A 16,213-nucleotide genomic window follows, 5' to 3' on the forward strand; every position below is an offset into this window, starting at 1 on the left:
TGTTTTGTTTTTGCTATGCTGTCTTGAACATCTGTCATCTTGTAGGCCTAACGGTAAACACAAAAACACTTTACCTCCTATAGCTTTCAATTAAGATCTCTCAGTTTGTGTTTGTAATAGTTTTCCAGTCAAGTTCTCCGTAGGTTCGGCTTCTAGTGTGTTAACCTTTAGTTATAAAGTGAACCCAAAGAGAGAAAGTAGAAACAAAACACCTCACCTGTTTTTGCTCATGAATTACTCTCTATGGAAGGAATAATCATGAACACCTCTGCGTATCACAGAGGCCTACCTGAGTCTGGCGTTTAAGGGAGACCGCGTAGGTCCCTTTGAGGACTGTGAATGTGGGAGTCCTGGGACTCTGGTGAAGAACCCGTTCCAGAAGAGATGAATCAGCTGGACAAGTTCTTTCATAGAACCTTTAGGCAGGTTTTCTCAGAAATGCACATTGAGGATTATGCTTGGATATTGTGATGATCAGAATGATACTCAATCCCTTCTGCATTTGGAATTCACTTTGAAAGAAAACATCCCAGGAGGCTATTTCTCAGAGATAGTGAGTCCCAGCCACTTCTAGACATTTTCTTGTGTAGTCTACATTATAATTTCACAGCAGTCTCTGATATGACAAATGTCAAAATAGCCCAACCTTCTCTAAACTTCAGAGATGTCTGATATGATATTGAATAAAACAATGCTCATAGAAACATCAAGAAAGGTGGATTTTCCCTGGGTACTTTTTTCCTGCTTGACAAATAACAATGAAGAAACTGATCTCATGTCTTTTTCTCTTTGGAAGCCTGAACACTCAGAACCCAACTTGAGGCTCCTCAGCTATAGCAATTCTGACTTCATAGTCTGTAAATTATTGTTCTTTTTTTTCTTTAGCTTATGCTTTCTGCCCTAATTTATCTTTCCCCTGTTCTAATGAATTATTGTCCTATATCTGCTGTGCAGTTAGGTGACATGTAACAGCAATTAAATATATGAATTGGTACATATAAAGATTTGACTAAAACTCGATGTAAAAATAAGTGTTCTACATTCAATTTCCAGTGTTAGAAACAGTGCTGACTTGAACAGAGTGACAAAATTCCATCTTTCCCTGTTTTTGACAGCTTTAAACTTTATATTTTCTTCCTTTCTTGTGAGCCATCATTAACTTGTTTCTCAAAGCCATTCCCGTATTACCCATCTTGCAGATGCAGACAGATTTGGGAATTTGCGGTCAGAGTTGTATTGGACACATCCCCCCAGCCCACATGAGATCCTTTTAATCTATTGCATATTAACTAGTTTTAAGTACAATTTTCCTACTTCATTTAAAACCATTAATCAAAGAATGAGTTTGAAAATGAACAAAATGCAAACTTACAGTTAGAAATAATTGTAGCGTCTTTAGTTTTGGTTAGGAGTCAGTTTCTTGTTTGTTAAACTCAAGATTGTGAACAGTTTCAATTCACTTGTTTATTTCCAATAGAGATTTCAGGTTTACATTTGAATTCAGAAACAAAGTTTTCTTTCTCATTACAGAGAACACTAAACTCTACATCTCCCCTCCCGAGCAAGGAGCTGGCTGAAGCCACAAAAACATTGCTGCATAGTCTTGGGACTCTGGCCCAGGAGGTAAGTTGTGTCTTTCCAGTACCAGAAAGCGGATCATCCACTGTATCAGTATTTTCATTCCTGAGTCTGGCAAGAGGTCCTTTTGATTTGAATATCACATGGGATGTAATATCAATTTTCAAAGTATAAGTGATGTAAACAATAATGTTTTGATTTCCTTATTTTAGAAATGAAGAAACCTAAAACTCATAGATGTCTCGGAGCTAATTGGTTAGTGGCTAACAGCTGGATATCTAGTTTAGAACCTTCTCCATTTTTTCTTTTTGCCCCTAGGTAATCATACATTTGTAAAGAGGAGAATTATCTCTGCCACTGCCCATGCACTGCTTTTGTCTGACCAGCAATTTCTCCATATTGCTTCTTCAGTAGCAAGGCCAATCATTTTACCAACACACATGCTTGCTAACTAACAGGAATAACGTGGTACCCCTAATTCAGCCCTTTCCCTTGAAAGCATCTGGCTTCTGAGGTTCAACTATGGGAATATGGTCTCTTAATGAACATTAAGTTGAGTTTGCCTTTAGGTCCACATGTTGACAAATATATCAGAGTAATCTCTGTCGTAGGATCAGAGGGCCTGTAGGCACTTGCAAAAGCAGTTAGCTCTGACTCCCAGCCAGTGCACACTCCACCTTTCTGACTCCCAGCCTTGTCTCAAATTAGGCTTGGAAGCGAGGAACTGTCTGGTGTCCCCCTGCATAGGAAGCTAAGCCAGGGGGCAGTGCTCACAAACAATACAGACTTTAACGTGTAGGATATTGGAAAATAATAATTTGTGGGGAAATTTTCTCAGACTTGGTCCACCCTTATTTTTAGCTGCTTCTCTAATCCATTTTTCTTTTTTTGGTGCTTGTATCTAACCTACCCATTTTTTGGTGCTTGCATCATTTTTTCAAATATCAAAAACAAACTTTATGTTTTCTAACAATGAAAGTATTGCATGTTCATTGTGGAAAATGCAGAACACTTGGAAAATACAAAAATGCTGAGATCAAACACTATTGATACGTTAGTGTATTTCTTCCTGTCCTGTTCTACTTTCTTTCTTTGAATTCTGCTCACGTGTTTCTGACTGATGAGGTCTGACTTTTGGGTTCCCTTTCCAGAGGAGAAGCCTTCTTTCAGCTTGCCATTTGTTACCCTGGTTATGAAGGCTGGTGACCTTTTTTACTAGGTAGGGAAGCTGGAGCAACTGGGGTTCTTCCAGCGGGAGAATGAGAAAGAGAAACTGTTTTGCAAGTCCGTAGCTATTTCTCTAGGGCCCTGTTAGCTGACATTGACATGCCTTGCATTGCTCTGCAGATCCCCTCCCAGCCCTCTGTCCTTTGTTCATTTCTGGCCTTAGAGAAAGCAAAGCAGGGTCTGTAACAGGGGAGGCTGCCTCTAAACTCAGGGTTTGGTTACAGCTGTTTTCACTTACATCACTGGCCCTGGTTTTTTTTTTTCTGGCATTAAAAAAAAAATTGGAAGCAGGTGATATTCCCATTGCTGATGTGGTGGAAACTCTCCAAGTGAACAATATACGTTTTTCTTGGCAGCTGTTTCTTGTGCCCTGCTTGCTCCTGGTCCAGGACAAGCAAGGACCATCTGCCTCTTTCAATAGAACACCTCCAGATCCCTTTGATCAAAAGTTACTCATTGTCTAACTTGCTATTTCTGTGAGATAAATGGGAGAAGATCAATAAATGCACTTGTTTGTCCAGTCAGTGTGTGGAAAGTTGATAATTTTGACCAAAGCACAACCCTTGAAAGGAAAAGAAAAAGGGAGTGAATGTCTTCTGAGAAACTGCCTTGGTTCAGACAGTGTCACCCATTTCCCTGTATGCTCCACATGACAAACCTGAGTGGGTCTCATCATGTCCATTTTGCAGATGGCACCAAGGCTCAGAAAGGTTAGGCAACTTTTCCAGTCACCCAATGAGTTAATTGACAAAACTGGGATTCAAACCCAGAACTGTTGGATTCCAAAGCCTGTGTTGTTGCCTGCTTCGTGAAAAACTCCAGTAGCGACTGGAATAGAAAGGAGAACCTTCCAAGAAAGAAAATATGCACTAGCAGAACCTGGAAATTGGGAGGAAATGAGGACTTGAGGAATAAGATGAATGAAAGCTGACATGAGTTTCACATCTGGGTGATGGGAAGGGAGGACAGGGAGGCAGCATCTCAGATGTCCACCCAGCACCGACCAGCTGCCTGGCATTGCTAGGTGTTGAGGACTCAGCAGTGAACACGCTAACTTCTCTGCTTTCTTGGGGCACATATAGGGTGAGAGACAGAAACAAACAGGTCAGTGTACAATGCCACAGGAGGGATATATGCAGTGAAGAAAAAGCAGGGTAAGGGGCATAGAGCATGAGAAGGTGCTTTTTTTAAAGGGGGTGATTAGGAAAGCTCTCTCTAAGGTGACAGTTGGACCTGAAGGAGATGATAGCATGTCTGTGGTGAGGGAAGGAAACTCCGAACAGGAAGAATGGCAGATACAAAGACATTGATGCTAGAGCATGCCTAAGGAATGTGTTTAAGGACCAGGGAAAGTGAGCAAGTGGTGGGGGGAGGAGAGGAGCTCAGAGCAGGAGGAGGTGAGTGCCATACAGGCCTGGCAAGACTTTGGATTCCTGCTGGGTGAGATGAGAATCCAGCGGAGGGCTTGAGGGAGGGGACATGATGTGATCTAGAGTTTAGACTGTTTACACTCTGGTTGTTGGGTTGAGAAGAGACTGGGATGGGGGAAAGGGAGGACAAAGGACATTGTGCTGGATTGAGAAAGCAGTAAGTCAGTTTCATTCATTCACTCAACCGATGATGTTCAAATACCACCATCATCCGTGGGCTAAAGGATGAAGAGCCATCCCTCCCTGAGAGTCAGGAAGCACTTCCCAGATAAAGTTTGGAGTGTGAGCTGAGGTGTAGGAGAAAGAGTAAGAGTTTACCCCTGAAACGGGTGCTGGGAAGAGTCAATAGTTTGGAATAACTCAATAATTTATGGTGCTTCTTTAGAAAGATTTGCTGGCTTTATGTGGGAAGAAATTTGTTTTTTTGATTGGGGAGTGGTGGGTTGGTGGTGAGGCTGCCTGTGGAAAGAGAAGTGAGTGTTTTGACTCACTATTATTTAAAAATCTCTAGGGCTGTTCTAATAAGCAACAAAAGGCAAAATGGCCTGGTTCTCTGTCCCCTTTCTGTCTGTATGCCTCGTACAGGTTATGAAAATAAAAAGTTGGGAAAAGCTGTCCACCTCACCTAATTGTGTTCTTGTGGAGTGTGCTAGATGCCCCCTCTCTGGAGAAAAAAAATCCTTGTGGCCTCTGACCCACCTCTGGAGAGCCTAGTTCCCTTCTGGAGGCAGAAGGCAAAGCTTAGGACCTAGAGAGTGCTGGACCACGCCACTCATAGGAACCAGCAGGCTGTGAGGTTGAAAGCTAGGCATATGGAGCTTTCCAGGCTGGGTGCAGGGCCTCGTGGCCCTTCCCCTCCCCTCTGTGCTCTATAGCTCAGTCTTCCCAGGCGGTGTGAACACGCAGTGACATTTCCAGGAATACAGGGATTTATTAATGATTTATTGTGAAATGTTTGGAAATACAAAGTACTCTATAAATATTTCATAATAGCATTGGGGCCGAGAACTCCACAAAGTGCCGGAATACATTTGCATGTAAGACAGAGCGCTGCCTGGGTCATTGATGCCTGTTGAGTGGCAGTCACAGACACTGCCTGGGGTTTCTGACTCACGCTGTTGGGACTGTTCTGTGCAGGGCACCCTCTTGTGTGGCATAGGATTTGTGCCTCACCACACACTGTTGTAGCTTTGTTGTCTTGATGATGAGTAGAGGGCAGTGTCCAGACCATGGTATAAGCATCTAGTGCCCCCTAGGGTTACCAAAACCAAGCCAAGTTGTGTCTCAGCGAGCTCCGTGAAGCATGGAGAAGTTGAGTACTCAGAGACGTGACGTGACTTTTCAAAGGCTGTAAGCTGACAAGGGACATAACTAGGGTTCAGACTTGAGTTTTTCTTTTTCTTTTTCTTTTTCTTTTAAGACTGAGTCTTGCTTTTGTCACCCAGGCTGGATTGCAGTGGTGCTTGGCTCACTGCAACCTCTGCCTCCCGGGTTCAAGCAATTGTCCTGCCTCAGCCTCCCCAGTAGCTGGGATTACAGGCACCTGCCACCATGCCTGGCCAACATTTTTGTATTTTTTTAGTAGAGATGGGGTTTCACCATGTTGGCCAGGCTGGTCTTGAACTCCTGACCTCAGGTGATCCACCCGCCTCAACCTCCCAAAGTACTGGGATTACAGGCGTGAGCCACTGCACCGGCCCAGACTCGAGTTTTTCATCTTAATGCTTTTTCATTGCCTGACACTTTACTGAGACCAAGATAGGGAACTTCACATACAGTACCTTTTCTCCCAAGGCGGAAGAGGGCTGTTCAATTTCTACACTAGAGTTCGGGGAGTTTTAGAAATGAGTCAGTTATCGAGGATGAGAGCAGTTCCTGATAGGCTCAACCACAATGAGATGTAGCTGTTCAGAGAAAGCATTCTTATCTATAAACTGGAAGATAATCCCGGTGAAACAAAGCCCAGCCCCAGGGGCTTCACTAACTCCAGGCTGTGCTTCTCAAACTTTAGTGAGCATAGGAATCACCTGGGCATCTTGTGAAGCTGTAGATTTGAATTCTGCAGGTCGGCAGAGGGGTCTCAGAATCTGCATTTCCAACAATGTCTCCAGTAATGCTGATGCTGCTCGTCCCTGGACACAGATTGGGTAGCCAGGTTCTGGCAAGCTCATCCCAAGGCTTTGAGATGACATCAGACAAAATATGTTCTGGGACATGGCTTTTGAGAGGTCAAGAAAATAAGATGTTTCTTTCTCTTCTCATCCCCAACCCTTGCACTGCCCTTTTCTCCCTTCCCCTACCCTCCTTTCTGTCCCCATCCCTGACGCCAGCTGTTCAGCATGAGAAGCTGGAGTGACATGCGACAGGAGGTGATGTTTCTGACCAATGTGAACAGCTCCAGCTCCTCCACCCAAATCTACCAGGCTGTGTCTCGTATTGTCTGCGGGCATCCCGAGGGAGGGGGGCTGAAGATCAAGTCTCTCAACTGGTATGAGGACAACAACTACAAAGCCCTCTTTGGAGGCAATGGCACTGAGGAAGATGCTGAAACCTTCTATGACAACTCTACAAGTGAGTGTCCGTGCAGACCCCAGCCCTGTCCCCAACCCCATCCCTCCCTTAGTTCTGGTCTTGGCCTGTGTCATCTCCTCCCTCTGTAGCAGCGTTAGATGTCTACATGCCCATTTGCCCACCAGACTGAGCTCTTCCTAGAGGAGAGAGGCTTCTCTTGAATAGCTACCTGTCCCCAGTTCTCTGAGTGCAGCCTGGCACATCTCAGGTGCACAGTAGTGTTTATCAATGGAATGAGTGATTGACAGCCAACCTCCTGGTTTTCTGGGGGATGTGGAAAGGTGGCTTCCAGGGTGATCAAGAATGAGATAATGGCAGAAGGACAAATCCTGCAAGATCTCACTTATATATGGAATATATATAAGGTAAAAAGTGTCAGTTTCACATGATGAATAAGTTCCTGGGATCTTGATGTACATCGTGATGACTATAGTTAGTAACACTGTATGGTATACTTGAAATTTGCTAAGAGAGTAGATCTGAAGTGTTCACACTACACAAAAAAGGCAACTATGAGGTGATGGATTTATTAACAGCTTGATTGTGGTGATCCTTTTACAAAGTATACGTATATTAAAACATCACATTGTATACCTTAAATATATACAATTTTTATTTGTCAGTTGTAACTCAAAAAAGCTAGAAAAGCATTTTTAAAAAGGATGATGTACTGGTCTTAATATTACCATTGAGATAAGCTTTATAATAACATAAAAAGAAATAACAGTAATGATAATAGCAACAACAACAACAAAAAACTAACATTTAAGTAGAATTTCTTGTGCACTGTGCATTTGTTTAAGTTATCTCATTTTACCCTCATGATAACCCTGCAGGGAAGATTCTTTAACCCCACATTTCATAGGCTCAGAGAGGTTAAGTGCCTTGGTCAGAGCCACATCAGAGTTAATCCACAAGAGCCAGGATTCAAGCCCACATCTGCCTGGATCTGTGCTCTCTAAGATAGCTGTTAGTGGTGGCGTGTGTGTTCTCACACTCAGACATTTGATCTGCACTTTGTTTCCCGTTCTTAGCTACAAGGCAGTGTTAAAGAACCCTGTGTCTCCATATCCACTCCCCACACTTAAGCACTTTTGTGGGACCGTGTGCCATATGCCTCGTGGCAGCAGGGATCCAATGTCACAGTTTTAGGCAGTGGCATCCTTTTCCTTGAAAACTTGATGCGGGGGAACCTTTCTCCATTTCCAACCACAGATGTGTCTTTCAGACACTGAGTGAGGCAGGTTTTGTACTTTATTGTAACACAAGAACCTTTTCTTCTCTGGAGTAAAGCACTCCAGACATTCGCAAGTTGCTTTACAAGCCTGAAAAGGATGGTATTGTAGGCAACTTTAATTAAATCCCATCTCCTCCTCTCCCCCAGCTTGCAAGTTGACCCAAGGAAGCCTTCATTTCCATGACAGACTTAATTGTGAGGGCATCCTCATTAAAAAAAAAAAAATTCTATTATCTTTCCAGCATATAGAAGATACTTGGTATCTAAAAATCCCTGAAAAACTTAGAATGAATTTTTAAAAATCAGGGATCCTGCTGGATAACCAAACCCATTTGTCTGTTACAACTTCTGTATTTGGGTTTTTGTTAAGTGTACATATACTAGTTTGTGTTAATTAAAGAGAATTTTTTTTTTTTTTTTTTTTTAAGAGGGAGTCTCGCTCCGTTGCCCAGGCTGGAGTGCAGTGGTGCGATCTTGGCTCACTGCAAGCTCCGCCTCCTGGGTTCACGCCATTCTCCTGCCTCAGCCTCCTGAGTAGCTGGAACTGCAGGTGCCCGCCACCATGCCCAGCTAATTTTTTTTTTTTTTTTTGTATTTTGAGTAGAGATGGGGTTTCACTGTGTTAACCAGGATGGTCTCGATCTCCTGACCTCGTGGTCCGCCTGCCTCGGCCTCCCAAAGTGCTGGGATTACAGGCGTGAACCACTGCACCCTGCTGAGAATTTTTTTTTTTTTTTTTTGGGAGACGGAGTTTCGCTCTTGTTCCCCGGGCTAGAGTGCAGTGACACAATCTCGGCTCACTGCAACCTCTGCCTCCTGGGTTCAAGCGATTCTCCTGCCTCAGCCTCATGCGTCACCACGCCCAGCTAATTTTGTATTTTTAGTAGAGACAGGGTTTCTCCATGTTGGTCAGGCTGGTCTTGAACTCCCAACCTCAGGTGGTTCGCCCGCCTTGGCTTCCCAAAGTGCTGGGATTGCAGGCGTGAGCCACTGCGCCTGGCCCCAAATTTTGGTTTTTGCTTGAAAACTGAGGTCTGAATTCAGCCTTCTGGTTGCCCCTCAAGAGTCAGTTTAAATGTTGGTCATGTTAGTTGTCAGTGAAAACAATGGTGAGGCTGGCATGAGAGTGTGAATCTGGATGGGAGGGCTTGTGCTTCACGAAAACATTTTTCCAGATCAGCTCAGTTGTGAGTTATCCATCATTGACGTTATAATAAGCTCTGATTATTTATCAAGCATCATTCTTTATAGATATCTCAGTTTAATCTGAGATAATCTTCTCCACATCTCTCCACATAGATGTTATGAATTTTACTTTTACAGAGGAGCCAACTGAGGCTCAGATAAGTTACTTATTATATGAGTAGTAGTGGTAGAGCTGGGGTTTGAACTAAGAACTCTCTGGCTCCAAAGCCCTTGTAAGTTTCTATCAGTATATGACCATGCGTATGAACATTTGTCTCTCCTATTCTTTGTAGCTCCTTACTGTAATGATTTGATGAAGAATTTGGAGTCTAGTCCTCTTTCCCGCATTATCTGGAAAGCTCTGAAGCCGCTGCTCGTTGGGAAGATCCTGTATACACCTGACACTCCAGCCACAAGGCAGGTCATGGCTGAGGTAAGCTGCCCCCAGCCCAAGACTCCCTCCCCAGAATCTCCCCAGAACTGGGGGCAAAAAACTCAAGGTAGCTTCAGAAGTGTGTGCTAAGTATACTCACGGCTCTTCTGGAATTCCCAGAGTGAAAACCTCAAGTCTGATGCAGACCAGAGCTGGGCCAGCTCCCCAGTCGTGGGTATAGAATCATAGTTACAAGCAGGCATTTCTTGGGGATGGGGAGGACTGGCGCAGGGCTGCTGTGATGGGGTATCTTTTCAGGGAGGAGCCAAAGCGCTCATTGTCTCTGCTTCTCCTCCTTTTTCTGCGGTCCCTGGCTCCCCATCTGACTCCAGGTGAACAAGACCTTCCAGGAACTGGCTGTGTTCCATGATCTGGAAGGCATGTGGGAGGAACTCAGCCCCAAGATCTGGACCTTCATGGAGAACAGCCAAGAAATGGACCTTGTCCGGGTGAGTGTCCCTCCCATTATTACCATGTGCCTGCTTGATACTGGAGAGGTGAGTTTCTGGTCACTTTCCCAGGTGTGAGTGAGGTGAGAATTCTTTCAGTTTATCTAGCTGGGGGAATGTAGTGAGCATAGCTAAAGTCACAGGGCACCACCTCTCCAGAAGTACAGGCCATGGTGCAGAGATAACGCTGTGCATATCAGCATCCATGCCACTCATGGTCAAATAGCAGTTTTCTGCAAAACTTAGTGAGGGCTGGTGTTTGGAAGTAGAGTTGAGTAATTGCAGTACCCTATTTTCATTTTTGGCTGAAGCCTCTCAGCCAGCCACAGCATCTCCCTGTGTTTTGGTAGGTTTTGGAAAGAAGTGTGGGAGCAAAAGCATCATGTTACATGTAGACTGGCCTGAGATACTCATTCTCAGGGCACTGTGTGAATGATGAGCTGCTGTTACTGTGTGGAGGGGAAATGTACTTAGTGCTTCAGAGCCACTTGAAAGGGGTAAGTGCTCTAGAGACAATTGGATTCAAATGTGGAGCAGGCTGAGCAAGAACAGAATGTCTCCTCTGCCTGAGCCTGAGTGCTGTTAATCACATCTTCCTGCCTTGGGCTGAGTTAGAGAATCATTAGACTATTTCCTGTTTCCATGGTGAGGGAGGCCTCTTCCTTTTGTCTCTGCTCCCCTTAAGAAGCAGGTGAGGATTTTCCCAGGTTTCTTGTTTTGAACCTTATTGACTTTAAGGGCAGATGGGTTTTAGAGACTGTACCTACCTAGGGGGAACACTTCCGAAGTTTAGGACTATTCCCTGATCTGCTGGGAGGCACGTTACTGAGGAAGTCCCTTTAAAAACAAAGGACTTTATACTGAGAAAAGCATAAACAGTGATTTGTATGGATTCACACTGACTAATATAGCTCATGCCATTAAAGTGGGGTCTCTTCTCTAAAGGAGGGTTATATGATCTAGCCCGGTAGACCTAAGTGTGGTTTCAGGCCTTTTCTTCCTGGTCCTCTCCTTGGAATCCATATTTCTACTAGTTGGACTTTTTCTGTTTGTCTGGCTCTCAGAGGATTATAGGAGGCCCTGTGAAGTGACTCAGTGAATTTTGATTTGTGGGCAAATAGATGCTTCCCTAGTCTGAAATTGACTTTGCCTTAGGTGCTCCAATTCTTCATAAGCTCCCAGTTCTTAAAGGACAAGATCCTTGTAAACATGGCAATGGCATTCATTAGGAATCTAGCTGGGAAAATCCAGTGTGTGTGCTTGGAAATGAGGGATCTGGGGCTGGAGAGAAAGGCATGGGCATGCCTTGGAGGGACTTTTGTGTCAAGCTGAGGACCTTTACTTTAAGCTCTAGGGGACCAGGCAAGGGGAGATGTAGATACGTTACTCTGATGGGGTGGATCCTGAAGAAGGACGAGGCAAGAATGAAGGCGGAGACCAGGGAGGAGGCTCTCCAAGTGGCCAAGGCATAAAGCAAGAAATGAGGCCTGGTGACTGCTTAGTGGTGGAGCAGTGAAAGAGAGGGAGGCATCAAAGCGAATCTTGATTTCTAGCTGGGTGGGTGGTAGCGATGTCCAGTAGGCCAGTGGCTACTGAGGTCTGCAGTGGAGGAGGGTGGTTGGGCTGGAGATAGATGATGAGGGAGTCATCAGCCTGTGGGTGGAAGAAAAGGGAACCTCTTCCAGCTGTTTTCTTTGCTTCTTCCCTCTCTCTCTCTCTTTTTTTTTTTGACAGAATCTTACTCTGTCACCCGGGCTGAAATGCAGTGGCATGATCTTGGCTCACCACAGCCTCTGCCTCCTGGGTTCAAGCAATTCTCCTGTCTCAGCCTCCAGAGTAGCTGGGATTACAGGCACGTATCACTGTGCCCGGCTAATTTTTGTATTTTCAGTGGAGATGGGATTTCACCATGTTGGCCTGGCTGGAATGAACTCCTGACCTCAAGTGATCCACCTGCCTCAGCCTCCCAAAGTGTTGGGATTACAGGCATGAGCCACCGTGCCCGGCCTTTCTTCCCTCTCTTAAAGAGTGTTTATTTAATTCCACAAACATGAGCTTGTCACCCCCTGTAGCCTGGCATCTCCTACACGAGGTGATGGCTGAGGCTTCTGCTTCTGCTGGGGTAGCTCTGATCTTTCTGCTTTCTCTGGCACTGTCTGCCCATGTTGCCTCATCCCCACAGGTCCCAGGGCACCTCTCTCGGGCAAGTCTTGGAACCCTCTGACACTGATTTGCTCTCTTTTCTGAGCTGCTTTTAGCCACCCATCCTCGGGACCTGTTTTCTCTCTGCCTCCACCCCTGCGGGCAGTCTTAGGTTTCCTGCCCCTCACGAGCACCCCAGAGAGGCCACGTGCTCAGTGATCTCAGCGGGCGCATCTTTCTAGTCTTGCTGTTCTTTTTGGCCATGTTGTTCAGAAGCCATACTGGGCAGGGCCGACTTCACCCTAAAGGCTGCGTCTCTTCACTCTGCTTTTGTTTGTTCCAAATAAAGTGGCTTCAGAATTGCTAACCCTGGCCTCTGTGAACTTGTGAGGTACAATTTTGTGTCTGTTATGTTAACAAAAATACATACATACCTTCCTGGTGATGGTATAAATTGCTATTCTCTATTGGAAAGCAATTTGGAATGAAAATTTAAAGAACCATTTTAAAATGTGCTATCCTGCATACTTCCATTCCACCCACCCCCAGGGATGTAGCCTACTGAAATAATTTTATAGAAGTCACCATATGAGAGAAAATGTTATTGCTATATTGTTATTGTGAGAAATTGGAAATAGACTAAATGTTCAGCACTATAGGAATAATTAATGAAATTACATATACTCTATAAAATCCTTATGCTCCCATTGAAATAATAAATACAAAGGCGCAAGGGGGGAAAAGCTTATAATGTTAGTGAAAATAAGACCGATTTTTTTGTAAAGCAGCAGTTTTCAGACCCCTGGAGACTCCAATTCGGTAGAACCAGGGCTTCATCTTCTCTGTCGAAGCTGTGACAGGAGTTGCAAATGCCTCTCCTTTTTGCTGAGTTTGCAGCTGCTGTTTTTCTGGCAGCACATCTGTGCAGGCCTCTGCCTCGGCCCCTCTGGATCTGCTGATTGAGCAGCGGGTTGATCTGTCCTTCTCTTTCGTGTTGACCCATGTGAGGAACCAACTGGCAAGGGAACAAGAAATGGAAATAGGCCTCCTTTGCATCATGACCTGTACATCCTGCAATTGGAAAAGATTGTACTTTAGTTGGTTTAACCAGCAGCATTATTTTTCTAAACTAAGCAGTAAGAAGGAATTAGGTTTTATGTGGGATCAACAGACTGGGTCTCAAAAGAGGAAGGTGATAGAACACAGTGGGGAGGGGGAGGTGCACTAGAAACAGAGGGCCTATGCTTTCATTCTGGCTTTGCTACTTAATAGCTGTGTGAGTGACCCAATCTTAGAGACTTAACCTCTCTGAACTTCCATTTTCTCATATATAAAGTGGGAAATATTAAAGGATACTCACTGGGCTGGTGGCTTGTGCCTGTAATCCCAGCACTTGGGGAGGTTGAGGTGGGAGGATCACTTGAGCCCAGGTGTTCAAGACCAGCCCAGGCAACATGGCAAGACTCTGTCTCTATGAAAAAATTAAAAATTTGCCAGGTGTGGTGGTGTGCACCTGTAGTCTTAGCTACTTGGTAGGCTGAGATGGGAGGATCACTTGGGATTGGGAGGTCAAGGCTGCGGTGAGCTGTGATTCCATCGCTGCACTCCAGCCCGGGCGGCAGAGCGAGACACTGAATCCAAACGACAACAACAACAAAAGGCAAAAAAATAAAAGTGCCCTCTTTATGGAGTTGTGTAAGGTGAAGCATATACACTATTCAACATAGTAACTATATAAAGGAAGTATTGTTGTTACTGTAGTTAATACTGTTAAGTGAGATGTTTCGTATAGTGGAAAGCATATGGACTCTGAATTCAGACTGGTCTGACTTTGAGTCTCAGCTCCACATCTAGTAATACTATGACCAAACCCTGGTTAAAATCATGTTTTTTTTTCTTCAGCCTCAGTCTTCTCACATATAAAATAGGGACACTGTCATTTACCTCAGTTTTCTGTGAGGATAAAACAACGACAGTGTATATGCAAGTATTTTGTAAATTTTGTAGTGCTCCTCAAGATTTAGTTGGTGTTTACTACTTGTACTTTCTCACTGGAATGGCAGATGCTGTTGGACAGCAGGGACAATGACCACTTTTGGGAACAGCAGTTGGATGGCTTAGATTGGACAGCCCAAGACATCGTGGCGTTTTTGGCCAAGCACCCAGAGGATGTCCAGTCCAGTAATGGTTCTGTGTACACCTGGAGAGAAGCTTTCAACGAGACTAACCAGGCAATCCGGACCATATCTCGCTTCATGGAGGTGAATCTGTTGCTGGGATCATTTAGAAAAGACTTAACGGCTTCTTTCTCTGAGACGTTACAATAAGGTTCAGGCAGGAGGCAAGTTTAGAAATAATGTATAGTCTCATTTACAAAACTATCCCTCAAGCCTAACACAGGATTTGGTAACAAAAGGCACTTAATAAATGTTAGTTGAGTGGTTGAATGAGTAAATAAACTCTAGCTTTAGTAAATTAACTCTAGCTTATTCTATATAGGCTCAAGAGAATATTTCTACCCATTTTCTTTTAGGTTTTCCTATCTCAGTGACTAATGGTAGCAAAGCATTCCCTTAAAAAGGCATTATTTGTGAAACTTATCTAAAATCTAATTCGGGTCCAATTAAATTTTTGAAATTTTATATTAAAAATTATATTAGTAGGGATGGGTAAGAGGTGTTTTGGTCTGGTTGGTTGGTTAGTTGCTATGACTCAGAATTGCTAAGAAAACAGAAAAGTAAGATAAGATCATTGTTTTAACCTCTTTTCCTCCACAAAATCAATAAATAACATATCCCTAAATTACTCTTAGAATTTCTCTTAAATTGCAGTGAAAAACCAAACTCCTCCATTCTTGGTTGAAGGTTGGAAAACTACATTAGAGAGGATTAGAGAGAGAGGATGAGCAATTGTGTAGTCAGCCCTTGCCTCCTAGTGTAGGATTTGTCTCAGCCACTGCTTGTTGTCCTGGCTGCCAACGTTCTCATGAAGGCTGTTGTTCTATCAGTGTGTCAACCTGAACAAGCTAGAACCCATAGCAACAGAAGTCTGGCTCATCAACAAGTCCATGGAGCTGCTGGATGAGAGGAAGTTCTGGGCTGGTATTGTGTTCACTGGAATTACTCCAGGCAGCACTGAGCTGCCCCATCATGTCAAGTACAAGATCCGAATGGACATTGACAATGTGGAGAGGACAAATAAAATCAAGGATGGGTAAGTGGAATCCCATCACACCAGCCTGGTCTTGGGGAGGTCCAGAGCACCTATTATATTAGGACAAGAGGTACTTTATTTTAACTAAAAATTTGGTAGAAATTTCAACAACAACAAAAAAACTCAACTTGGTGTCATTATTTTGGTGAAATTGGTACATGCCTTGCTGGAAGGTTTTTCATAGGTCATAAAATAACAGTGTCTTTTGATTTAGCATTTCTACTCAAGGGAATTAATTCCAGGAATTTTGGTGGCAGGCACCTGTAATCCCAGCTACTCCGGAGGCTGAGGCAGGAGAATTGCTTGAACCCAGGAGGCGGAGGTTGCAGTGAGCTAAGATCACATCATTGCACTCCCGCCTGGGCAATAAGAGTGAAACTCCATCTCAAAAAAAAAAAAAAGATACAAAAATAGAAAAAGGGGCTTGGTAAGGGTAGTAGGGTTTGGGGCAATTTTTTTTTTTTTTTATTGTATGGTTCTAAAGGAATGGTTGATTACCTGTGGTTTGGTTTTAGGTACTGGGACCCTGGTCCTCGAGCTGACCCCTTTGAGGACATGCGGTACGTCTGGGGGGGCTTCGCCTACTTGCAGGATGTGGTGGAGCAGGCAATCATCAGGGTGCTGACGGGCACCGAGAAGAAAACTGGTGTCTATATGCAACAGATGCCCTATCCCTGTTACGTTGATGACATGTAAGTTACCTGCAAGCCACTGTATTTAACCAGTTTATACTGTGCCAGATGGGGGT

General features: G+C 44.2%; 1 protein-coding gene across 1 annotated transcript in view; it reads left to right on the forward strand.

Moving 5' to 3' along the window:
* The window catches only part of ABCA1 (ATP binding cassette subfamily A member 1), a 147,353-nt gene that overhangs the window by 81,177 nt on the left and 49,963 nt on the right, over positions 1 to 16,213 (forward strand). The window contains exons 8-14 of the mRNA XM_003809239.4: positions 1,531 to 1,623; positions 6,566 to 6,806; positions 9,522 to 9,661; positions 9,994 to 10,110; positions 14,316 to 14,513; positions 15,260 to 15,465; positions 15,981 to 16,157. Coding sequence (XP_003809287.2) covers positions 1,531 to 1,623; positions 6,566 to 6,806; positions 9,522 to 9,661; positions 9,994 to 10,110; positions 14,316 to 14,513; positions 15,260 to 15,465; positions 15,981 to 16,157 — 1,172 coding nt within the window. The remainder of the gene's footprint in view (positions 1 to 1,530; positions 1,624 to 6,565; positions 6,807 to 9,521; positions 9,662 to 9,993; positions 10,111 to 14,315; positions 14,514 to 15,259; positions 15,466 to 15,980; positions 16,158 to 16,213) is intronic.

Source organism: Pan paniscus, chromosome 11, assembly GCF_029289425.2.
Source record: "Pan paniscus chromosome 11, NHGRI_mPanPan1-v2.0_pri, whole genome shotgun sequence".
Taxonomy (NCBI): Eukaryota; Metazoa; Chordata; class Mammalia; order Primates; family Hominidae; genus Pan; species Pan paniscus.